Here is a 26,510-nt window from a genome sequence, read left to right on the forward strand (position 1 = left end):
CCAATTTCTTTAAAAATGTTTAAAACGTCAGTAATTATTTTGTTCACAGAGAAAGAACCCGAGTTAGAGAGAGCATGAACTCTACGCCTTACTGCTACATATTTGGAGATGGGGAAGACAGACAAGCTGTTGCCTATGCAACACTATCTAAAATTCTGAATTTCTCCATTCAAAAACAAAAAAAGGCTTCAGAGAGGTGAACCCGGAAGTTCCCCAACCATTCAGTGAAATGGGTTACTCTCGTGTTTTCTTGGAGAGTTGGTGCGCCTGCGCTGTGCGGGGAGGAATGAAAGAGAAAAGGGGAACATCTGTTACACGTGGGGCTGGTTTTTGAAGACGGACTGCAGGCAGCTTGTGCGGGGCTTAATGACTGTTACACTCGCAGGGCCTCATGGGTTCCCGGTGGCGGCGGTTACTGCTGCTGGAGCAAAGGTTCCGCTCTGTTTTTTCGTTTCCACCGGCTGGAAACGGTCAGGTGCCTAACCCGGTCAGGTTTTTGCGTGCCACCGCTGTCAACTGTCGCCTACCGCAGACTGGCAACGGGCCCCCTCACGAGAAAAATTGGGGTGGCAAAGGCGGCAGACGTAGCGACTGGGGGGCAGGGGTCGAAGAGCAGGAAGATGAGATGGAGGGAGACGGAGAAGAAGAGGACGAGGACGAGGACGAGCTGCTGACCCTTGAAGAGGAAGAGCTGCCCTCTGTCCCACGTGGCTTCCAGCAAGTGTTTGTGGTGCACCCAGCTGTGAAACGGGGGGCAGGCAAGACTCAGCTTACCACAGGTGTGGTCCTGATTGCCAGGCAGACAAAGTCAGAGTTCGGCACAGGAAGGTGCAATCTGTTCTCCCGAGGCTTTCTGGAGACAGCAGCCGTGGTTATCTGCTGTGCAACTGTTGGTGCCATGAGTAGAAATTGCCATAGGTTAGCTGTGTGCACATTTCCCCAACGGTTCTAAAAGCTGTTGTTGGTGGTAGCATACCCCCTCCCCACTTAAGGAACAAAACAAAACTGAGAGTTTTTGATGACTTCTGCTTGTGGTTTGGACTTTCACAAAACTGGCTCAACATAGAAACACTCTAGCTTAGTTCAGGCTAACTAAAAGCTGCAACTGCCATGTGTAGAAAGGGGTTGTGAGAATAGATCCTGATGAGGCATAAATGCAGGCAAGAGACAAGTGTGTGTGTCACTTCACCCCTTCTTGAAGAATGCTATGGTTTCAAAGAATGGTGTGCAACTATCAGTGTTGGATGACAAAAAATAAAAAATTGCCATTTCTTGGCCTTTCTGTTAGTCGAACTCCTCTCAGCTTCTGTAAACGAAGAATGTAAACCTATAAAAACTAATTAAATTCTTAAAATACCATTCCTAATCCTAAATGTGATCTGGAAACAAATGAGCTAATTGTTTCAGCTATACACTATTTGTAAATCTAATACTTTGTCCTTAAAAAAAAAAAAAGATGCTCAGTTCTTGAAAAAATATTGATTTCTTTACATAATCTTGTCCCTTTAAAATTCCTAAGGTCTGTCATTAATATGACAGAATAACAACTATGATACCGGATCAGGCTTTGTATTTTGAGGTCAATTTTGTTTGTTTTAAAAATGGTCAACATGATTAGTTCTTTAGTATGAAATATGGAATATTTGTAGAGTTATGGACCAGGAAGTGACCTAGATCTTCCAATTTATGTGCCTTCCCACATAATTTCTTACCTTCAAATCTACATTTGTAAAATAATGTGGATGATTGGCATCCTTGATAAAAAATAAAATGGAGTGGAGTTCAGAGAGCCATATTTTCAGCTTGAACTATTTCAGAGCTTGTGTTCTGCCCAGCATTTGCACTTCTAAGCACTAGAAATATTCAAGCATAACTGCAGTGCCATTCCATTCATATAGTATTCACACAGTGGAAAACCTGAAATCCTAGATGAAATGCCAAAATGCTGAATTCAGTATACTAGTGTTCTGCCTCTGGTTTTAAGGGAATTCATGTTCCAAAATCCTGTTTCATCTATTTTGCATTACAGTTGGAGTTTTGTGGATAAGCAAATATTGGAAATGTGTGTTTACATTATTTCTTTTTGAAATTATTTTACAGCTGAACTACAACTAGCTGAGGCTGTTGCTCTCATAAAAACCATTCAGAACTGGACAGTATTAGATACTTTAATCCTTCCTACAAAAACTCCTGACAAGAAACTTATATTTGGCAAAGGGAATTTTCAGCTTCTAACTGGTAAGAAGGAAATCCAAAAACTGACTTAGTACAAAGTTCTGAAGCTTGTTGTTTTTGTCTCCTTTTAGTGTGTGATTCTGTGCCATGTTTCACTTTAGTTTTTGCGGGGTGGGATGTATCTAATGATGCAATGATATTTACTGATCTATATAGTTTATATGTTGCAAGTCAGTGCTTGTGAATGCAGGAGAACCTCGTTAATCACGGGTCCAGCACCTGCGGTTTCATGAATCCGCAGCCAGGTAATGGGTACCCAACCTTGGTATACCCGGGGGAGGGGGAGCCGAAAAAGGGTTAAATCTGCATATCCGCAGATCGGGGTGGCTCGAAATAACTTCAGAGGTCATTTCCGCCTGCCATTTTGACTTCAGGGTCCATTTAATGGCTCATTTATTTTTAAAAAGGGGGCAGTAAAAACAATTTTTGAACAGTCATATACTCTTGGGGGACATCTTTGGACTCCTTGAGGGCAGTGAAGCCCTCAAATAATGGGCACTTTGGGCTATTTTGTCCGGGGGGTGATTTGGGGCAGTGTGGGAACCTAAACCCCCAATTTGCATTCATTAATGTGCCATGATTCACGAATTTGCTATCTGCGCCACAGCCCCCCCAGCGGAACAGAACCTCGCGAATAACGGGGTTCTCTTGTAGTATAAGTATGACATAGATCACAAATGTGTGCAATATAAGTGATCAAGGGGAATCATGAAGAATTGTTCATGAAGATTTTATTTGTTGTTTTCCCCTCTAAGGACTTGTACACATATGAGTAAATCTTTAGATCCTCCTTGTCATTAGTTGTAATGTTCAGAGTAGATATACAGGCATAGCATTACAGGATTGTGGTGGTGATAGTGATATCTGTATGTTTTAGCCCATGGGCCTGGCATGTTCTCTTGTTCTCTCAATGAAATCCTTAAGAAATTTATCTTTCACAATAACTATCTGTGGGTCGCTAAGTAACTCCCAGTATCCCATCTAGTTCTGACCAGGCATAACTTGCAAATGTTAACTTTCATTTATATCATGACAGTGATCAATCTCCCACAATACTTGACAAGACTTTCCCAAATATGTGCTCATTGGGAATTCATCATTCTTCTATAAGAAAGCAATTGTACTATCTCGACATTAATAGAAATTACACTGAGACATAATGATCTCTTCCTTATGCCGATCCAGATTGATTGATTGATTGATTGATTGATTGATTGATTGATTGATTGATTTTAGCAAGTTTATTGACCTCCTGACTTCCATAGACTGGAGGGAGTTTACATAAATTAAAACAACCACAAAAACAAGAGAGAAAAGGGGGAAAGACACACACTCTCTCTCTCTCTCGAAACTGAAGGCCTGGCAAAATAATTTTTCAGAAGCTTCTTAAAGGACAAAAGGGAGGTGGCATTATGAATCTCAGGAGGCAGGGTGTTCCATAAGGAGGGGGCTGCAACAGAGAAGGCCTTCCCACGAACCTGGGCCCCATGTACCTCCACTGGGCCCGAGACTCTGAGAAGGCCCACCTGAGACGACCTCACAGGGTGGGTAAAAGTTGGATGGGAGCGGAGGTTCTGAAGGTACACAGGCGCCAAACCCTGAAGGGTTTTATAGGTGATAATAAGCACTTTGAATTGGACCCAGAAGCAAACTGGCAACCAATGCAGTGACAGCATCAAAGGTGAAACATGGTCATATTTTCTGCTGCCCATAAACAGCCAGGCCGCGGCATTTTGGGCCAGCTGAAACTTCTGAGTCATCTTCAAAGGCAACCCCAGGTAGAGTGCATTGCAATAGTCCAACCAAAAGGTGACGAGGGCATGATTCACGTTTGCCAGGGCCTGTCCGTCAAGGTAAGGCCGCAGTCAGCGCACCAGACAAAGCTGGACAAAGGCTCCCCTGGCCACGGCTTCCACCTTCTGTTCCAGCAGGAGCTGTGAGTCCAGGATGACCCCCCCAAATTGCGAGCCAGCTTTTTCAAGGGGAGCGCGACCCCATCAAGGGAAACATTCAAAACCAGAACCTGGCCAGACCGAGAACTAAACAAGAGCAACTCTGTCCTGGAGGGATTAATCCTGAGCTTGTTTGGGCCCATCCAAACCTTACAGCCTCCAGACACTGGCTCAACACATTCACGGCATCCCCAGATCAGCCCAGGGTGACGATGTACAATTGTGTATCATCAGCATACATCTCCCTCCAGGGTACTCTGTTGAGGCTTGTGGTGCTGGGCGACTTCAATGTTCATTATGGGACCAATTAGTCCAGGGCAGCTCAGGAGTTCATAGTGGCCATGACGAATATGGGCCTATCTCAGGTGGTCTCGGGACCAATGCACGTTGCAGGTCACACACTTGATTTGGTCTTTCACTCTGACCAGGGTGGTGTTCTGTGGGTGGGGAATCCTGTGAGTTCCCCTTTGTCATGGACGGACCGCCATCTGGTTAAGTTTGGACTGACAGTCACACCCCACCTTCGCAGGGGCGAGGGAACTATTAGGATGGTCCGCCCGAGAAGGTTATTGGATCCCATAGGATTTCAAGAAGCCTTGGAGGGATTCAGTGTTGGCTCTGCCGGCAATCCTGTTGATGTCCTGGTGGAGAATTGGAACAACAAACTCACCAGGGCGGTAGACATGATTGCTCCTAAGCGTCCTCTCCGACTCGCTTCAAAACTGGCCCCTTGGTATATGGAAGAACTACAGGGGCTGAAGCGGCGAGGTAGATGACTAGAGTGCAGGTGGAGAAAGACTCGGCTTGAATCTGACAGACTGCAACATAGAGCTCATTTGAAGACCTATGCTCAGGCGATACGTGCAGCAAAGAAGCGATTCTTTTCTGCCCGTATTGCATCCACAAGTTCACGTCCGGCAGAGTTGTTCAGGGTTGTGAGAGGGGTAGTGAGTGCCCGTCCTCCCTTGAATCAGAATTTGGAACCATCTATTACCCGCTGTGATTTGTTTAATGAATTCTTTGTGGGGGAAATCTCTTGTATTCGGGCCGACTTGGATATTGTCTCCGCAGTTACTTCAGTATCTGATGCGAAGGTATCCAGTGACTCCTCTTATGTGGTTAGGCTGGATCAGTTCCAGTTTGTGACTTCTGAGCATGTGGACAAGCTGATTGGAATGGTGCGGCCCACCTCCTGTCCTCTTGACCCTTGCCCGACATGGCTTGTTCGATCTAGCAGGGAGATTATTGTAGAAGGCTCTGGCCTTCTTATCATAAATGCATAGATCATAAATGCATCTCTGAGGGAATGTAGGATGCCTCCTAGTCTTAAGGAGGCAATTATTAGACCATTTCTAAAGAAGCCTACCTTGGATTCCTCGGAGCTGAGTAACTACAGGCCTGTCTCCAACCTTCCGTGGCTGGGCAAGGTAATTGAGAGGGTGGTGGCCTCCCAGCTCCAGTCAGTCTTGGAGGAAACTGATTATCTTGACCCATTTCAAACTGGCTTCCGGGCTGGCTATGGGGTGGAGACTGCCTTGGTCGGCCTGATGGATGATCTCCAACTGGCAATTGACAGAGGAGGTGTGACTCTGTTGGTCCTTTTGGACCTCTCGGCAGGTTTCGATACTATCAACCATAGTATCCTTTTGGAGCGTCTTAGGGGTTGGGGGTGGGAGGCACTGCTTTGCAGTGGTTCCGCTCCTACCTCTTGGGCAGGTTCCAGATGGTGTCCCTTGGAGACTGCTGTTCTTAGAAATCTGAACTTTTGTATGGTGTCCCTCAGGGCTCCATATTGTCTCCGATGTTGTTTAACATCTACATGAAACTGCTGGGAGAGATCATCAGGAGATTTGGTGCAGGGTGCTATCAGTATGCTGATGACACCCAAATCTATTTCTCCATGTCAGCATCATTGGGAGAGGACATAACCTCCCTAAATGCCTGCCTGGAGTCGGTAATGGGCTGGATGAGGGATAACAAACTGAGACTGAATCCAGATAAGACAGAGGTACTCATTGTGCGGGGTCGGAACTCGAGAGACGAGTTTGATCTGCCTGTTCTGGATGGGGTCACACTTCCCCAGAAGGAATAGGTACGCAGTCTAGGGGTGCTTCTGGATCCAAGACTCTCCTTGGTGTCCCAGGTTGAGACAGTAGCCAGAAGTGCCTTCTATCAGCTTCGGCTGATACGCCAGCTGCATCTGTTTCTTGAGTTAGATGACCTCAAAACAGTGGTACATCTGCTGGTAACCTCCAGACTGGATTACTGCAATGTGCTCTATGTGGGGCTGCCCTTGTACATAGTCCGGAAACTACAGTTGGTCCAGAATGCGGCAGCCAGGCTGGTCTCTGGATCATCTAGGAGAGACCATATTACTCCCGTATTGAAGGAGTTACACTGGCTGCCAATATGTTTCCGGGCAAAATACAAGGTGTTGGTCATAACCTATAAAGCCCTAAACAGTTTGGGCCCTGGGTTTTTAAGAGAACGGCTTCTTCATAATGAACCCCGCCGCCCATTGAGATCATCAGGAGAGGTCCGTCTGCAGCTGCCACCGGCTCGTCTGGTGGCTACTCAGGGACGGGCCTTCTCCGTTGCTGCCCCGAGGCTTTGGAATGCGCTCCCTAGTGCAATAAGAGCCTCCCCATCTCTGACATCCTTTAAAAAGTCCTTAAAGACACATTTCTTCACCCAGGCTTTTAACTGATATTGTTTTGGTCGTTTTGAATGTTGTTTTTAGAATATTGTTTTAAAATTTTTAAATTGTGTTTTACATTTCTTGCTTTTAAATTTTTGTTTTGTTTTGTTTGTTTTTAATTAATGTTTTACTTTTTAATCTTCTTGTAAACCGCCCAGAGACGTAAGTTTTGGGCGGTGTAAAAATATGATAGACAGATAGATAAAACCTCCCATAGACGACATGCCATCCAAGACCAATAATAAAACCCAAAAGCATTACAGGTATGAACCAAATAGCACCTGGCAATAGTCAGTCACTCGCCTTAACCAAGGGAGAGTTCAGGCTAGGTAACATTGATGATAGTGCCTGATCAGGTGCCTGATGCGATGTGGGGCTCTCACACTGTACAACTGTGCTAGCGATTTAGAAGAGGAGCAGTCCCATGAAATTACAGGAAGTCTACTCAAAGGTCTCAAATCTAACTCCCAGTCTGTAATCAAACATGCCCAATGCACAGTAGAATTCTGTTGCACATTAGAGTCCTGTAGAGTTGGAATCAACAAAGAATTTTCCAGACTTGGGATATGGAGAAACTCAGTTAAAAGAGGCCTGTATGGTGACACCAAATCTCCTGAGAGAAAGGGGGATGACATCTGAGGATGTCCAGAAGTACAGAGATCTGTTGCTTGTAAATCAGAAGTAAAATCAGAAAAACGAGGCTGGGAGTGAGAGTAACAGGCTTCATGGGCTCTAGGTGCATTACATCCTGCTCCTGGAGAATTTGTCAGTTCCCTGTTGAAGTTATATCACATTTCTGCAAGCAATCTCTGTTAATTTGGGATTCATGTAGCCTTGCAGAGAGTCCAACAAGTTGACAGTCCATCCACAGATATCAAATTGTGATGCCAGAAGGGACTGTTGGACAGAATAATTAACCACAAGTTAGTGGCCTTTTGTATGAGATACTATCATGGTGTAATTGCCATCCCCTGCCACCTAATGGCGCAGCGGGGAAATGCTTGACTAACAAGCAGAAGGTTGCCAGTTTGAATCCCCGCTGGTACTGTATCGAGCAGCCGTACTATATCAAGCAGGAAGATGCTGAAAGGCATCATCTCATACTGCGTGGGAGGAGGCGATGGCAAATCCCTCCTGTATTCTACCAAAACAAAACCACAGGGCTCTGTGGGCACCAGGAGTCAAAATTGACTTGACGGCACACTTTACATTTAATTGCCATCCCAAAACCATACAACGTCTCCCACTGTCCTGATAACCTTAATGTGTGGTGGGGATCATTGACTTAAACGTAGTCTTTGCAATAACATGAGGTTGTGGTTTTCCAGTATTTTTCATTCAATCACATTTATCAGATAAAATACACTAATAATGTGATAGGCTGGTTGTGAGCAAGTGTTAGCACAGGTTGTGTTTTCTAAGCTTATAAGAAAACCATGCCTCAGCTGAGGGTGTGCATTGTCCCTGAAGATGTGCTTGATGTAGAGTTGTTGGGCAGCTACTGAAATGGTGCCTGCCTTGCTGGTGCCTGTACAGTGCCTTTTCTATGAGCAGTGCAAGTACCCAGTATGTAGTTCACTTTTTAAAATAAATGATATAAATTGTAATTATTACCAGATTATGCATCTTAGTGATTTTGTTTTAGACAAGATTAAAAGACTACCACATGCATCATCTGTCTTCATGAATGTAGAAAGACTCTCTCCTCTCACAAAGGTAATTATTGTACAAAGACAACCTTCATGCTTTATTCTGCATTTGGAATGTTTTAATAGTATCAGTACAATATAACTAACCACCTAATGGAGCAGTGGGGAAATGACTTGACTAGCAAGCCAGAGGTTGCCGGTTTGAATCCCCGCTATGTTTCCCAGACCTACATCAGGCAGCAGCGGTATAGGAAGATGCTGAAAGGCATCATCTCATACTACACGGGAGATGGCAATGGTAAACCCCTCCTGTCTTCTAGCAAAGACAACCATAGGGTTCTGTGGTGACCAGGAGTCGACACTGACTCGACAGCACACTTTACCTTTACAATATGAATACTGTATGTCTAAATCTGTCTGAGTTAGTGGGGCTTATTGAAGTCAGTGGGTCACATTTAACTGGCTGTATGATTGGGAAGGAGAACTGGTCTTGTGGTAGTGAGTGTGAATTGTTTCCTTTACTAAGCAGGGTCTGTCTTGGTTTGCATTTGGATGGGTGACTACATGTGAGTGTTGTAAGATATTCCCCTTAGGGGATGGGGCCATAACTCAGTGGAAGAGCATCTGAGATCCCTGGCATCTCCAGGTAGAGCTGGGAAAGACTCCTGCCTGAAACCTTGGAAAGCCACTGTCAGATAGTGTAGACAATATTGAGCTAGATGCATCAATGGTCTGACTCTGTATAAGGCAGCTTCTTGAGTTCCTATGACTTCTGCTACCCAGTGAGTTTGGCTGCAATTCTTGCATACTTACTTGGGACTAAACCCGGTTGAATAAGCATGCATGGGCATAGGAATGGGTTACTAGTATAGACTGTTATGCTTTATTGCTTCGTGGCTAAACAACTTTCTAAATTCATAGTCTTTAGATCTGTGTTACTACCTTCTCATTCTTCCTGTTCGGATGCATGTGTACAAAGCTAGTCTTGATATTATCTTACTCTCACTGCAAACACTTTGTGATGAGTTTTTCCCTCTGCAGCACATGTAATGGTGCATCATTATGTAATGAGTCTCTCTCTCATTCAGTGGCAGCTGGTGGGGAAGCATGGTGCATAGTTGTATATGTTATGGTAAGAGGAGGAAATGCCTTGTGAGGAAGTGGCTTGAACGCAAGTTCATGAAGGTAAGGTTGTGCAGGAAAGTAAGAATGTGGTTTCTTTTGTACCTCTTCTCCTGTCTCATTTAAGCTGTTTACAATCAGATCCTTGAAGTCAATAGAAGAGGGTGTTTTTTAAAGGGCCAGGCTTGTATATCTTATTTTAACTTAATGTGATCCTCATGTCAAGGAGAATTATCCTTGCTATTCACCATGAAAGCAAAATCTTGAAGTTACTCTGCCTTATCTGTCAGTGTAGGCTAATTTTACAGAAGTTCTTTATTAAAGTTATGTGCCAATTGATTCACAGACAGCATAAAAACTTTCCATTTCTTTTTATCGTTTTAAAGAAAGAACTTGAAGAAGCCTGGGGAGTGGAAGTTTTTGATCGATATACTGTTGTCCTTCATATTTTCCGCTGCAATGCTCGGACTAAGGAAGCAAAGCTTCAGATCGCATTGGCTGAGATACCACTTCTAAGGTACTTATGACAGTACAAGTAACATTAGTGTATCAACAAAATAGCAAAGGCAGACAATAACTAATGTGATTCCACTTGTCTCTCTTGTGCAATATATTTACATATATTTTTAACTACACTGTCAGGTTTAAAACAAGTTAGGAGGCTTTGTTTTAGAAAATCTCACCAACAAGTGTGTAAGTTAAACTCGCATTCTTGTTGGACATAAGATGGTAAATAGTTTGTTTATCCCAAATAATTTACCAAGCGCATCAAAAGCACTCATCTATTTAAATGTGCTAGTCATATCCAGTGACTGCTCATAATTTATTATCTGAAAACATATTGATTATGAATTGATATTAAGTTAATAGATGAATATTTTTCCTTGACTGGATCCCTGTGCACCATGTCTTTACTATTAACAGATAATGTATCTGGGTTTCAGAAGGAGTAATGTTTTCCTGAGTCAAAACTGATCAAGAGAGGAGACCTTTTCTCTGTAGCATGAGCAAGATCCTAAGCCTGCCTTAGAGAGCAGAGCTGGTCTTGTGGTAGTAGCAAGCATGACTTGTCCCCTAAGCTAAGCAGGGTCCGCCCTGCTTTCATATGAATGGGAGACTAGAAGTGTGAGCACTGTAAGATATTCCCCTCAGGGGATGAAGCCGCTCTGGGAAGAACAGAAGGTTCCAAGTTCCCTCCCTGGCTTCTCCAAGATAGGGCTGAGAGAGATTCCTGCCTGCAACCTTGGAGAAGCTGCTGCCAATCTGTGTAGATAATACTGAGCTAGATAGACCAATGGTCTGATTCAGTATATGGCAGTTTCTCATGTTCTGTTGTACTAAACTAGTTTTTTGCAGTCACCTTTATGATGTGCATGTGCTTCATGCATCACACTGACTGTATGACATGGCTTTTTAAATATTTGTAGTAGTAATTCTTATTTAGGACTTGCAAATCACAAAAATCAGCTCCGTGAGACCTGTTTTGGATCTGGACCCCATAGTGTTCTATAGTGTGTGAATTAAAATTTAAGTCCCACTGTCTTGCCACAAAATTGATTTCATCATCAACCACAACTCTATGGGCTAAGAGTGATCTGGAAGAATAGCAGATTGTATCCCGTAGTAAAAACTGTTGGTCCTGATCCTACTAAAGTTAGTCACGACTAATTCCCACTGAAAGCCCTGGTGGTCTAAGGCTTGTTAGTTGCAACTAACTTGTTCCATCAGTTTCTGTAGGACTTAATGGTGACTAACTTTAACTTAAGGCCATTGTAACACTGGTCAGAGGCTTGTATGGCCTCTTCGTTTATTTCATTTTTCTTTCTTCTCAGGACCAATGTGAAAAATGAAGTTGATCAATTGGATCAGCAGAGAGGAGGTTCAAGATACATTATGGGATCAGGTAAGGTGCATATGTTGAACAGTATCATAATTATCTGTGTACCCAGTTAAAGACCATCACTATTGTAATCAACTGAATATGAATCGGGCATGTAGCAAAGTACAATATTTGGACTTTCACGAAGCTTCCTTTTTCATAAAAAGGCCATGTATTTCCGGCCTCTCTTCCAAGTAGCATACATAGGGTTCCCCGGCAGTCACCCATCCAGTCAGTGACCAGACCCAAACCTGGTTAGGTTCATCAAGATGACTTTGTCATGTACCATGTCTTGATACTTTTATTACATATCATTTTATTTCATATGTGACTTATCATCTCAAAATAGACACTCATTTTCTAATCATACAAAACCTGTGTATGTATTAAACTGAGGTGCTTTAAATTATACCCCCAACCCCACACCCCATATCATGAAAATTACTTGCATATGACAGTTTTTTCAGATACAGGAGGATCGTGCTGACTCAAGGCTCAGACATGGCAATATTTAGCCGCATGCTAAATTACATTTCAGTCCTAAAGAGATTAACTAAGAACCAGTTTCCAAATATTATTTTCCTTTATGAAGCTCTTCCTGTACTGTTCCTCTGAAGGCATACATTCAAAATATACTTGCTTGGAATTGCTTCAGTGGGTTCTCCAGGGCGATCTGTGAACGGGAGCCAAAAGAAATCTAGCATGGTTTTCACAGATCACGTCAATGCTAATACATTCGAGGGCCACAGCTACTTCTAGCAGCTATAGTCAGGTGTGAACAGGCCCATATGCAAGATCCTCATTCATTTTATACCATTTAAATAATGAGCATACTTCCTGTTTTGTATTCCATAAACCATTAAATCTTAGGGGGGTTTCTGTATCATAGTTTATTAAAATTGTATGTTATACACTGGAAATCTGGATTGACAAAACTGCAATGATATTTTGTAAAAAGATTACTTACTTACTTACTTACTTTATTTATTTATTTAATATAACGCCCAATCCAGACTCAGGGCAGTGTACAAACAAGAGCAGCATCCGAGGTTTGTGGGGGGGGGATAAATAACCCCACCCTCAAAAAAAATCAAAGGGCAAACACCTGGTGAAAAAGAAATGTCTTCAATAAGGTTTTGAAGGCTGAAGGGGAGGAGGCAGACTGAATCGGGGCAGGGGCAGGGAGAGAATTCCAAAGTGAAGGGGCAGCAACAGAGAAAGCCCTTCCATGGGCTCTAGTACTATGGACCTCTCTGAGACCAGGGACCAAAAGAAGGACAACCTGAGAAGATCTCACAGGATGAGACAGGACTGTTTGGGAGAGGTGGTCCTGCAGGTAAGCAAGTGTTAAGCCCTGAAGGGTTTTTAAGGTGAGAACCAGCACTTTGAATTGGACCCAGAAGCAAATAGGTAACCAGTGCAGCAACCGCAATAGAGGTGTCACACTATCATATCTCCTAGCGCCCATAAGTAGGCGGGCCGCTGCATTCTGGATCAACTGAAGCTTCTGGTTCATCTTCAAAGGCAACCCCAGGTAGAGCGCATTACCCTTTTACATTACTTTTTAGTTTACTTTTAGTTTTTATTTTCATGTTCTACAAGTTTTTGCAAAGCAGCTTCTTTTTTGGTCGTTCATGTGTTCCGAATGGTTATTGTTTATTTCCAGGTGAAACATTCATGGAAAAGAAGCTTCGGCTCTTAAAAGAAAAAGAACTTAAAATTCGAAAGGCCCTGGAGAGACTTAGAAGAAAAAGGTGCTTACTCAGAAGCCAGCGGAAGAAGCGTGAATTTCCTACAATCTCAGTAATGGGCTACACTAATTGTGGTAGGGAGCAGTGCAAAAATGCTTACTTTCCTGGTGCATGTGTCAGTGAAGATTTGCTAAAAAGATAATGTGCTTTATGTTAACTAGCATGTCACACACTTACAAAATCCTATGCTGTCTTTGAATAAATACAATTTCATTATTTCTATTAACCTTCTCTTAGAATGGTGTGAAAAAAAATTCACCATTCTAAGAGAAGGTTATGCCTGGCTAAAGCAGCAGTTAGTCAAATGTTGTTAGTTTTTCAGCTGTCATATGTCAGGATCCAAAGGGCCTGCATGGAGTTCTGTAGTCACACCTGAGTTTTTCTGGCATTCCCTTCAAAATTTGTGCCCCTTGCATCCTTTGAAAAGCTCTCCTAAAAGGCTAAGACCAGAAGTCGATGTCCCATGATGAGCTGAAATGGAAAAGGAAAATCAGAAAGTCCCCCCACCCCACCCTTTCCTCTGTGCATGGAATAGCTTTCTTTACACACACGAGGCTCATTCAATCCTAACCATGGAATCTGATAATAAAATATATGGCAGTTTAGAGCTGCCTAAAATAGCACATGTACTAGAGACTGTTTCTGTATGAACAACAGTTGCACTAGCACTCAATGCCTCTCCCCGCCACTGTTCCACCATTACTTGTTATCCCAAATGTGGTACAGTATTAGAATTAGTTTGTCACCTTAAGTGGCACAGCATGGAAATGCTTGACTAACAAGCAGAAGGTTGCCGGTTCAAATCCCCACTGGTACTATATCAGGCAGCAGTGATATAGGAAGATGCTGAAAGGCATCATCTCATACTGCGTGGGAGGAGGCAATGGTAAACCCTTCCTGTATTCTACCAAAATAAAACCACAGGACTCTGGGCACCAGAAGTCAAAATCGACTCGACGGCACACTTTACTTTTACCTTAGAATTAGTTTAGGGGTTCACTGGAAGAGTTCCTGATGGGAAAATGTACATACCTTTGAATTGCACTCTTTACTTGTAGCTCTGGCAATCCCTGATACCTTAGGTAGAAAAGGGAAGCTTGCATTGCAAGTGTCTAAGAGATGGCTGTAATATGCAATATGGAGATGATAATATTTTGCAGAGTTGCAAGGATTACAAGATAATACATGTGAAGTGCTTCCAAGGATAGCTGGGCAGGGAGGGCTATGCCCCCCACTCCCTCCCCCAAACAAAAACAAACACAGGATCCAGCAGAATATCGGACTTACCAGTAGCCAGAGAACTCTCTCAAACAGGAAGCTTCTCCAGCCCCTCCCCATACCTGTAACTTCCTGACTGGAACAGCTGCTAATCAAGCTGCAGCAGCTTCTGATTCCTATTGGGCTGCTCTTGCCATTGCCCACTCAAAGAAGTGAAAATCGAATTAAAAATACAGTCCTGGAGCCAAAAGGAACGGTGTTTTTTTCATCCATTTTTACTTCCTTTTGGGGGGTGAGGCCAGACCAGTGCCCCCTAGCAATTGGACTGGCTGGAGCAGCTTGATGAGCAGGCTGTTCTAGCCAGTAAGAGCAAAACAGGAAGTTAGGGGAGGAGGGGTTGGAGGAAACTCTCCCAAACAGAGAGCTCACTGGCTGTTGTAACTTTGATCTTCCTGTGTTTATTTTTATTTAAGGGCAGGGAGGGGAAGAGAGAGAGAAAAGGAGTTGGATGACAAGGCTTAGAGAGGGGGGGATTGGTGAGAGAGTGACAAAAGGAGGCTTGGTGGGGGGGGTAATGGTAAGAGAGATAAGAGAGGCTTGGTGAGAGAAAAGTATGACAAGAGTTGGGGAGAAAAAGGCAAGAGGTTTGGTGATAGAGCGGGGCTTGGTGGGTGTGTGGCTGGCTGGCTGGCTTAGGGAAAGTAAGGGAAATTGTGGACCCACAATTGGCTCCACTCTCACTATCCATGGTTCTACCCATCATCTGCCCTGTCTAGCACCACCACCACCACCACCCATCTCGGGAGCCAGCAGCCACCACCGAGTGCTTTGAAAGTGCTATACACATCATTAATACAAACTCAAGGTCTGAAATGGGAATTGCATTGCCTCACTGCAATTAATTCATCAAAATAAAACTCATAAAAGAGCCTCTGTAAATGCATCTCTCTCTCTTGTGACAAAGCTGATTTTGGTATACATGCTCCAGGTGTAGTCTTAATACAGTTCTGTATGGAATGTCTTTGTTCAGTGTTTCCTCTTCCCTTCCTCCTGCTTCTGCTGCTGGAGGACTGGGGATGGAGAGATGGAGAAAGAATTACAGGAGGAAACTGTAATTGCTGGACATTTTCATTTTCAACCTTTTTAAAGTGATTTTTTTTAAATTTTCCTTTCCAGGCCACGGTTCCCCTAACCCCCTCACTCCCATTCATTTATATTGCACCCCAATCGCGATTTTGCCTAATGCGAGGTTTTGCCAGTTCATAATCCTCGCGATTGGCAAGGGATGACTGTATAGCAGGAGGAACAGCACCCTGGGTGTGGCATAACATGGAAACTGTTGGCTACCACCTTGAATAACAATGCGATTTAATTTACAATTCTAAGTGAGAAGCTACAGTTGTCCCAACACACCAGTGCTAAGCTCTGTTTACTTATGGTTCTCTCGTGTTCTCTCTCTCTCTCTCTCTCTCTCTCTCTCTTTCTCTTTGTGGGTTACCTCTAATTTGATGGCTTTTTACACTTTCAGTATTTTGGATGTGCTTTATACTTGTACAGATAATCTATATTATTAATTCTCCTGGGTGTGCCTTGGAACGTGCATCCCAGCGCCCAGCTGATTGGCTGGGCAGCGGAGGCGCCTGATTGGCTGAGGTGCACCCAGGAGTATTGGTTGCTGCGGCAGCGGCCCGGCTGTGGGGGCCAGAGGCGGCAGGCCTGGCCACAGAGGCAAGGCCCAGGAGGGGGGAAAGAAAGTGGGGGGGCAGAAGTGCCGGTGAGGAGGAGAGACGGGCCTGGGCCTGGAAGTGGAGACTGGGGCAGAAGTGGGGGGGGAGGTAACCGCTGGCCCCAAAGAGTGCACAGATGCTCTGTGCAGGGTCAGCTAGTAAAATATATATTGAACATAAGGCACAGCATAAGATGGCCAAACATAACCTATTACAAATGGCTTTGTATGAAAAGTAATTCCAAGGAGCATAGTCTTGAATTCAAAATCTTACCGCAGTCATACTTGCAAACTGGCCAGGTGAGGTGCTAAAATGCAACCTGATTCTCCATTTGAGAGTTAAACATATATATATCATAAAAATTCTAATGATCAAATGGAAATTATAACTTCGAGAAGTATGGCAGCAATCCAGTTCTTCTATTAACAGAAAGACTAGCTGTCACGTAGAACTTTCCATTGTGCCTCCTTTTGATGTATTGTTACTACAATTCAGGTATCTAATTAACCCCTTTCATGTATATATAGATCCCTTCACTAATCTTTATGTTTGAAGAATAACCAGATAACTATCTGGTTCAGAAAACCTCTTTAAAACCATGGGTTTCAGGTGAAGAGATTACAGATAAGAATAAAATCCCCTCTTTTTTACATCATTTGATTTGTCTTTGGCCTAGAAACTGATGATTACAGATCGTCATCAGTTTCTAGGCCAAAGTTGAAGCCAATGACTAAAGAAAAGAAGGGTTAATTTTACGCTTATATGTCTGATATTTTGGCCTCAGAGTTAAAGGGCAAAGGGAGGGCATTAGTTGCCATATTTTTCCTGTCCTTTCTTTTGAGCAGCAATAACATCATCAGTAAGCATAACCATATAGCCCTATTCACAGGTTATGTTCAACACTCGTACAATAAGTGTACAGTATACAAAGGTACAATTATTCACATGTTATGCTAAACACAGCTATAGCAGTCTACTTCCTATCTGTACCATGCATTTGAGGAGCCTGTCCCCATATTCATTTAAAAAACTAACACAGGTACAGTCATTCACACAAAAACATGTACGAGTATAAAGACACTTGTACATTGGCACAACGTAATGTCTGAACAGGGCTTATGTTTAACATGCATCCAAGTGGCCGCCCTATAGTAAAAGCAGTGGTGACATAGCAAATGTGCCTGCTGAGGTTGGGGTTTGCACATTGCAACTTAGAGACTCACAGACGCAGTCCATAAAGAGTAGGCATGCTGCCACACGGCCTTTGGCTATCGATGCCCATATCTGCCTGGTGTTGGTAAGTGGGTGTGGGAGGTGGCAGTGCTGCTGGTGTGGCTGGCTGGCTTGTGTAAGAAGGAGGGACTTGTTGCTAGGGCGGTTGCAAGGGAAGGGAACTTCTTCTAGCATGCCCCCCCCCTCCCCCAGTAATGGAAAGGCTTATAGCTCCACTTACCTCCGCTTTTTCTAGACATGTTGGCAAACAAAACAGGAGGCGAGAAACCATCTCGGAAAACCTGTTTGCAACACTGAAGTAAAATCTGCACAAGCATGCACATTACAAAATAGAAAGCAGATCGTGATGCAGCCATGAGCCTACAGCTGTGTCTGTGGTGCTGCTCTCTAATTTATGGTCCATATCTCTTCTACAAGAGATTTTACATGAAGCGAAGTATTCAACTTTATCTTTCCTGTTTTGATTTCTGTTAGGGAAAACCACTCTCATCAAGGCCCTTACTGGGGATGCAGGATTACAGCCTCAAGATCAACTCTTTGCCACGCTGGACATTACAGCCCATGCTGGCTATCTACCATCGCGCCTGGCTGTTCTTTATGTTGATACTATCGGGTTCCTCTCTCAGTTGCCTCATGACCTCGTTGAATCATTTTCAGCTACGCTAGAAGATGTAGCCTGCTCCGTAGGTATAGCGGTTTCTAAAAGCCACCCAGCATCCTTAAAGAACCTACTCTTCAGATTGGTGCTGATGTACTGGCCCTCAGTCTTCTATGAATTTTCTCCTGAGTAACTCACAGGCTTCAGTTTGACTATTTTACTGCAGAGGTTTGAGGACTGCAGTCAAGTGCATTCTTTTTGTACTGAGCATTGTCCTAACTAATTACCAAAGACTTCAGACACACAGTTTTTATCCTTATTTAATAGAATGTTGTCATGATGCTATCTTAAGTTGATTTTCTGTTTATCCCTACTAGTTAAATCAGTGCTAATATGTAACATGGGAACACTTTATAGGTTGACTTCTAAAGAGGAGTTGGATATGCCAAACTACTTGTTAGAGCAATGCAAATCAGTTCAATTTGAGGTCCACTTTGCTGCTTCAGAGTGGTTACTAGTTTGATTTGGGACTGACAAAAGTTTCATTTGGACTGAACTACTTCATCAGTTCTCTCTCTGAACCTTTTATTTATAGGTGGGAGCACAGCTGTGGTGATATAGCTTCAGTTTGAAAATAATTGCCAGAAGAGGTTTTTATTTCTTCTTCTGCAGTCCTGGAAAGGTGCAAGGACTTTTGCAAATTGTTGTCATCTTTTGCGGGGCTGTGGCAATGGCTGCAGCTCTATAAAATACTGATTCCTAAAAGACAGTTGAGGCCATTCTCACGAGCAGCCTATCCCAGGCTAGGGCAGCCCAGCCTGGATTAGGCTTCTCGTGTGGAGCGCTGGGATCACTCCCAATCCCAGAACTTCTGCCCTGCCTAGCCCAACTTTTTACCCCGGCATTTAGCCAGCATGCCCTTAACCCCAGCACACCGCCTGGGCACGCATAGAGTCAGTTGCCTAGAGTGCCCGATTCAGAGAGGATTCCCCCAATGCACCATGCTTGTTGCTGAGGCCAGGACTCGTTTTCCCGGCCTCCTGTGATCTGCACTGCCAGGAGCAGCACCAATGGTGTGGGCGCATATTGGCATGTTGAAGAGGAACCTGTAGATCATCTGGGGGGAAGGTAGGTCAATCTCTGCCTTCCCCGCACTCCCTGCCTGCCCCTATTATGGTCATATGCATGACGGTCTTGTGTCTCTTCCAGGACTACAAGAAGAGGAAATAAAAACCTCTTCTGGCAGTCATTTTCACACTGAAGCCACATTGCCAGAGCTGCACCTGTCTCCTCTCTGTAAGTGAAAGTGTCAGTGGGAGGACTGCCGAAGCATCCTGAAGCAAAGCAGGCCCAATTGGAAAGCAGCCAACAGTTTAATTGGGGTCAAATTAGTCCAGATTCAATCAAAGGAGCCCATTTCTCTTCAGAGTCAAATGCTGTTTCACATAGCCTTACTTCTTGCTGACTTCTGCCTGTGAGTGCATGTGCATATATCCTGTTCTAGCCACATTTACATCTTTAGAGAGGAGAGTGACTTGCAGAAATACTTCTTTGACTTAAAAAGTGACGCTTAGATTGGCCATCTTTATGTTTTATATTTGGACTTTTTCAGTGAAATTTTTTAGTCTCTTTCCCCATTATTGTCCAAAAACATATCTTGCACACACTTTGGGCTGGGAATGTAATTATTATTAGCTCTTGCAATTAGGAATGAAAGTGATTCCTGCCTCCTAGCAAACAGGAAACCTAATTAGACATGTATGTAATTTCCCTCCCTAGGATTTAATTGTCCATGTGAGGGATATTAGCCATCCAGAAACCAACCTCCAGAAGGAAAGTGTGCTAGCTGTTCTCAGGAATCTTCAGCTTCCGAGCCACCTACTGGAGTCAATTATTGAAGTTCATAACAAAGTGGATTTGATAGATAAGTAAGGTGTAAAAGAGCTTTCAATGTATTATTGCAGCTTATGTTTTAAGCATCCCCAAATAATGAAACCAAAGACTTTGGAAGACTATAGACAGTAGATTTCAGGAATTTGTACCAGAATTGTTTTCTGCATGGCTAGCACAATGCTACAGTCCTGTCCCAAACTAGAAGAGAAATCAGTCCAACTTGTGTGTCTAATCAGAGGCATTATTGTTAAAACCGACAAGACTAATTCTCAGTTGGAGTCTAGTGTACAGTTGAGCCTGTTCATGTTCCATTGATTTCCTTGGTCTTAAAAGCGTATTTAAATGTAAGCTAAATCATGTCCTTAAACTCACATCGGCTTCATAGTTTATAAATTAGCTTTTGCATCTGCATTTATCAAAAAGAACTGTTCATTTTTAATTGGGTTCAGACCCACACAACACTTTTTGTGAATTAGGCTATTGCACTGATATAAGATTATATAGTCTTATAAGGTAACTGCATTTAAGGCAAACTACGTTTAACGCAAAGGCAGAGATGGAATCTGAACACATAATAGTAAAAAGGGTTGGTGCAAGATATCCTACAGGTTACTTTATTACTGGTACAAGATCATAGCAAGAGCCAGGCGCACACTACATGATTGCGCAGTGAGTTCAATTCTATGCATCAGTTTTACCATACTCCTGGTCTTTTCTGATGCTCCAAAATTATCTCCCAAAGAAATTCTCTTAGATATAACTTGCAATACCAGAACATAAGGCATTAAAACAATATGGTTAACATCCTTAAGTGGAAAGGAGCTATGACTACCAAGACACTATCAAACAGCACTGTGTCCCCTCGTCGGCCTTCTGCAGTTCTGGAGCACAGTCCCTGTATCTCAATTAAGTTGCTTCCTGCACCAAGACTTGTCTGTCTTTCATCTAGGTATCATCCTATTGAAGCAAATACTATAGCCATTTCAGCTCTCCTTGGGCATGGATTGGAAGAGTTGAAAGAGGAAATCGAGAGAACAATTTTGAAAGTAACTGGGAAAAACATTCTGACAGTTAAAATCAGTTTATCTGGACCTCAGCTCAGGTATGCACATGTGATGGCTACAGATAACGGCCGTGGGGAGGGAGGGTGGCATAAGAATCAGTCTGTTTCTCTGACACAGTTGTGCCTTTTTGCAATAGCAACATTTTAGCTCTTTTAAAGTCATGCTGAATCAGAAGGCACTGTTGCCTTTTTTCATGCTAAACCTACTTTATATAAAAAGCTATACTTTGGCTCTTCCTGCTAGTTGTACTGTAACTGCCCCCATTGACTGCCTAAGCTGCATGTGCGTAAAGGGAGAGGGGGATTTCCTGTTCTTTGTGATGGACCGATTTGTGGGGATCACTAGCTCCTTGCTGTATGCTCCATATGAAAAATCCTTAGAGCCATGCCCCTCAAAGAAAATAAACTTTTAAGAAACTTACTTTCAAAAACCTAATGCTAGTGGCATAATGGAAGTGATACAAACTTCTATCAAATTTTTACTGTACTTGCATGTAGCCTATATATAGGTGTATAGAGAGTCCACATTGCAACCGGATGGAGCCAAAGTTTAGCCTGTGCATATCTGGCTCTTTGCAGTGCCTGTACTGGGTTATGGTACATGGCTGTGACTGAATATTAGGGCCAAACACCGCCCAAACTTGGTGATTTAAGGTATATTGGAGGCCGGGGGGAAGGGGGAACCTCTGCAGGCCCACCCCCATCCCGTGGCCTCAGAGAAGCCTCCTGGAGGGAGTAAGTGGGGGGATTTTTTAAAACACCATTCATGAAACACCCCCTCCCCAAATGGCTGGGGTTGGACCGAACAGGGGTTGGTTTGGTTTGACCCCGAACTGTCGAATCAAACTGGTTTGCTACTGATTATCATAGATACATTGAACTAGCTGGGCCGGGCGCAGATCATCTGCACCTCTAGCCACCCGCCCGCCACGGTTTGTGCCCCACCATTATTTCCTCTCCTACTCCCCCGCATGCCTGCTTCTTCCTCCCCCCCCTTATCCTTTCCCCGCCTGCCCACCGGCTTCTTCCTTTCCCTCCCCTGCCCACCCACTGGCTTCTTCCTCTCTCTCCCTGCCTGTCGGCTTCTTCCTCCCCAGCCGTTGCCCACCCATCCTAGTCACTGTGTCCTCGCCATCATGTTGTCACCGTTAACTGCCACCATTCCCCCGCCTGTTGCGTGGCTATCTGGCAGCTCTCCGCACTCTTGCAAGAGCTGCCACGCATGAGATTAGCCATGGGTGTGTCTTAGAAAATTAAATATATAGATAGTTTCCCCATCTATATAATTAATTCTCCCAGACGGGCCGGTCTTGGATGCATGGGGATGCGTGGCAACCTCTTGTGAGAGTGGCAGTACCACTCGCTAGAGTTCCTGACTTTGACCGGCGGGCGAAGCTGCGCTGGCCTGAGGAGGCAACCAGTGGGAGGAAGTGGCGGTGGCGGGTCCGGCCTGTTCGCTAGGGTGAGGAGCTGGCTGCAGGAGGAGACAGCCAGCTTGAAAGCCGGCCAGAAACCGCAGGTGGGAAGAGGGGGAGAAGCAAGCCGGGAGAAGATTCAGGCTGGGGAGAAGAGTCAGGCTGAATGGGGGGAGAGTCAGGGAGAACTAGGGGCGCAGATGCTCTGCGCCCGTTCAGCTAGTTAGGCCTTATTTGGCCTAGTATGAGCTAGATCCGCAAGTACAAAAATACCTAATATGGTTATATTGTGTCATCAGGCTATATATGGCACTTGACTTATACTACTGAATACAGTGGATACAATGAGACAAAAAAATTCTGAGCTTGGGACCACCTGTTACATTGATTCCAACAGAGGAGATGATTGCATAAAGAACAAGAATATGCAGTTTGATAAGTTACCTACTGGGCATATTTATATTTCTGCAGCATGATCAGGTCAGTGTCCAGTGGCTGACTGAATGGGGGAAATTACTTAAAGTAGTCCCATAGAAATTAAAAGGGAAAATTAAGCATTGCCTAACTTGTCCTTTTAATTTCAATGAGACTACTTTGATGGATTTTCCTCATCAGCTCAGCAAGTATTCTTGAAAGTATGGCAGTTTAGTCTGAAGAGACACTGGCATATATGTTCCACAGCACAATTCAGACAGTTCTGAGCTGCCCATCTCTTAAAGAAGCACCAGCAGTTTTGCGTAAGAGGGCAAATACTTGAAGCAGCGCACCTGCACATCAGAACTTCTGCTTACATTACTTACAATGCAAGTAGCACATTCAAAGTGCAGACATGCTGCTTTAAGTATTTGCCCTCTTTCAGAAGACCACTGGCACTTCCTTAGGATCCCACAGCAGTGCAGGTGGTTCAGAACTAGAGCTGTGCAAATTGATTCGAGCTTGAGTCTACTCATTCTCAAAACAAAATACCCTTAAAATAAAGAGCCTGTTTTGAGTTCAAAATGAAACAACCCCGTTTTGAGTGCCATCTTGAGGCCTTTTTTTCTTGGCAGATCTGGTCTACCCATTGGAGTTTGCGGGTAGACACGTCATCCAAGGTGGACCAATGCTCTAAGTCCAGAGCAGAGGGCTGGCCTACCTGCCAACCCCATCAATAGATGGGGGGGGGGAACAGCTGTTTTGGTGGGAAGAGCTGGTCTACCAATTGGGGTCAGTGGGTAGACCAGCCGTCAACTCCCAAACTTAAGCATTAGCCCACCTTGGAAACTGGTCTACCCAGGAGAACAGTCCTCCAAGGTAGGGTGGCTTGCTAAGTCCTGAGCGGAGGGCTGGTCTACCTGCTGACCCCAATTGGTAGACAAGCTCTCCCGTGAGGGGTGGGGGGGAACAGGCCTCAAAATGATGCTCGAAACACTCAAAATGTTTTGAGGTTGATTTGTCAAAACAGCTGATTTGCCTGTTTCAACTGATCGATTCGATTTTGCGATCTGTTTCAAGCTCAAAACGAATAGCAAAATCAGTTTAGTGCACATCACTAATCAGAACCATGGGCCACTTAAAAATTACAGCTCACGTAAAGGAAAAATGCCCAACTCAAAATAAAACATTTTTTGTAGCACTGAACATCTATAAAATTGTGTTTTGCCATTTCAGTTGGCTTTACAAAGAAGCAACAGTGCAAGAGGTTGATGTTATTCCTGAAGATGGGACAGCCAATGTAAAGGTGATCATAAGCAATTCTGCTTTGGGCAGATGTAAAAGACTGTTTCCTCGATCAAGTTATTTCACTTGAAAATAAGGAGGCCTTTTGTTGCTGAAGAAAACCCACGATTGGTATTAGAGAAGTGGTTTCTTTACAGACAAAAATTTAGTGATCCAGTACAATACAGACTTTCTTGTTTCTATTTCTGACTAGCATCTGCTTGGCATAAAATGTTGTCACTACCTCTGGAAAAACATCATGTTCTAAGAAATCTACATCAGCTTTGTATTTGTGGGTGATCATAGAAAGCAAATTATCTTGGATTCTTCAATTCCTCCTGTAATAAAACCACCTAATCTTAGCAGACTGCCAAATCCATTCAACCTCTTATGCATTGTCTATCTGAAAAATTAATTCTTAATCATTTCCTAGGCATGTCTCCTTCACCTACTAAGCAGAAGTAATTTATACCATAAACACTGAAAACATGTCTTGTGCATTTAACACAAATATTGTATGTTAGAATAAATGTGTTTCCTTGCTTAAGAATTCCTTCTACACAATTTCTAATTTACTTATCATTGGGCTAATGCACACAATGCTACTTCTGCTTATGTGTATAATCCTGTCTTCCCAAGGTATCGAATGAATAACCGAGCCAAACAAAATATTTGCAGGAATTTTCATTATTTGTGTATGTGGGTATGTCTCAGGGTGATGCTGGCATAGTTAGTGGCAACCAGTGTTCCTCTGTACGTGGGCTCACATAGTTTTTGATGTCTGTTCAGTTCATTTTAGATGCCGCTCAGGTTGAATCAGGAGGGTCCCACTCTGACTGCACATGCACACACACTGCCTCAAAACTGCTGCCCAGAATAAAACTCATTCTGCACACAGATGGAAAAAATGAGAGAGAACACTGGTGGCAACTGCTATTACATTGCTTAATTGCAGTTGTGATGCTACTTCCCTTGGGAATTATGGGAGCAGGGTTGCAACTGCCATTCCGCTATGCTTTGTAGGCACAGAGCAGCCTGTCTCCACAACAGCGTGGGCATGCTTGATCGTGCTGTGCAGCAACACAGGCAGCACCCTCTTCCTCAACAGTTCTTTGTTCAGTATGTCAACCACTGAATTCAACCAAGCGTACAAAGAACTTAGTGAGGCTCATGTGCAGCCAAGACTGGGCTAGGGCAGCTAAACCTGGACTTGGCTGCCCATGAGAACCAGTGGGAGCTGTGTGGCTTTCAGCAGCACTGCAGCAGCAAACCTACCTACAGAGCCCACCAGTCAGCCAAGGTGAAGGGCACGAGCATGCCCTTAACTCAAGCTAACTGCTCATGTGCTAGCAGCAGCTGCTCTCAGCTGGCGCTCACACACAGGAGCAGGCTCCTGGTCATCACCGGTGGCGGGTGGGGTGGGATCCCCACAATGCACTGTGCACTTACATGTTGGGAGTTCCAGGGGTTAGGATGATGCATCCCAACCTCTGTGCTGCCTGCGTGACCCTTCCAGACCTGGCAGCTGGATCGTCTGTGGGGAAGGCAAGCTTCTGCTGCCTTCCCCTCTGCCCGCCCTGAAGCCCTCTCACACAATCATGAGAAAGGGCTCAGTGTCTGGCTTTGCAGTCTAAAGCATGCTTAACCAGCAATCCGGACTCCTGTCATCATTTACCTGTCTTTTATCACTTTTCAGCTTGCTAATCTTTGGGTGGTTTGCAGGGCTAAAAAAAAAAAATCTTAGTTTCAGTTTTCAGTTTCAAACTGCATGTGAACCAACAAGAAAAGGTGCCTTGTAATGATAGTTTTGTACATGCACCTTTCATGGCTTACAGTATGAAACTATGTTGATCATATTGTTCCCTGCTCTATCAGTATGGCACTGCACTTTGCTCAAGATGTTTATGATGCTGAGTGGCATGGTATGGCAGTCTGCAGCTTGATTGATTGGTAACAAAACTTGTAATCTGCTTTTTCAAGCAAGTATGGTATCGTGGTCAGAGTTTTGATGAGGACTGGAGAGACCAGAGTTCAACTCTCTGTTCAGCCATGAAATTCACTGAGTGACTCTGGGCCAGTCACTTATTCCTCAGCCCAACCTACCTCACAGGCTGGTTGTGAGGATAAATATAATCATGTATACCATTCTAGGCTTACTAGAGGAAGAGTGAGATATAAATGTAAAAATAAAGTTATCATTTAATAAGTCCCATATGAGGATTTCTGGTTTATTGGGACTATTGAAGGGCTGTAATTAATTTCCTTGATTGTCATCTTCTCCTGTTCTAGATACTAGCAGATCAGCAAAGTTTTTTTTAAAAAACCCTTACAAATAGATATTACTAGTAAATGCAGGCCCGTTGAATAACGGGCGCTAGT

At 43.9% G+C, this 26,510-nt stretch overlaps 1 protein-coding gene across 1 annotated transcript; it reads left to right on the plus strand.

Moving 5' to 3' along the window:
* Positions 1–265: 265 nt before the first annotated feature.
* On the plus strand, positions 266–24,695 carry GTPBP6 (GTP binding protein 6 (putative)). The gene is made up of 10 exons (XM_053305655.1): positions 266–779; positions 2,101–2,238; positions 8,531–8,601; positions 10,043–10,173; positions 11,489–11,559; positions 13,202–13,360; positions 17,939–18,147; positions 19,842–19,990; positions 20,905–21,057; positions 24,084–24,695. The coding sequence occupies exons 1-10, from the start codon at positions 392–394 to the stop codon at positions 24,220–24,222; spliced, it is 1,608 nt and encodes a 535-aa protein (XP_053161630.1). The 5' UTR covers positions 266–391; the 3' UTR covers positions 24,223–24,695.
* Positions 24,696–26,510: the final 1,815 nt, after the last annotated feature.

Source organism: Hemicordylus capensis, chromosome 3 (assembly GCF_027244095.1).
Source record: "Hemicordylus capensis ecotype Gifberg chromosome 3, rHemCap1.1.pri, whole genome shotgun sequence".
Taxonomy (NCBI): Eukaryota; Metazoa; Chordata; class Lepidosauria; order Squamata; family Cordylidae; genus Hemicordylus; species Hemicordylus capensis.

What these genes read in the sequence shown, in the direction of transcription:
- GTPBP6 (XM_053305655.1), top strand. Translation starts at nt 392, where the DNA reads ATGGGTTCCCGGTGGCGGCGGTTACTGCTGCTGGAGCAAAGGTTCCGC. An exon ending in GAATTTTCAGCTTCTAACTG is followed by an intron (nt 2,239 to 8,530) that starts GTAAGAAGGAAA and finishes ATTTTGTTTTAG; the next exon opens with ACAAGATTAAAAGACTACCA. An exon ending in GACTCTCTCCTCTCACAAAG is followed by an intron (nt 8,602 to 10,042) that starts GTAATTATTGTA and finishes ATCGTTTTAAAG; the next exon opens with AAAGAACTTGAAGAAGCCTG.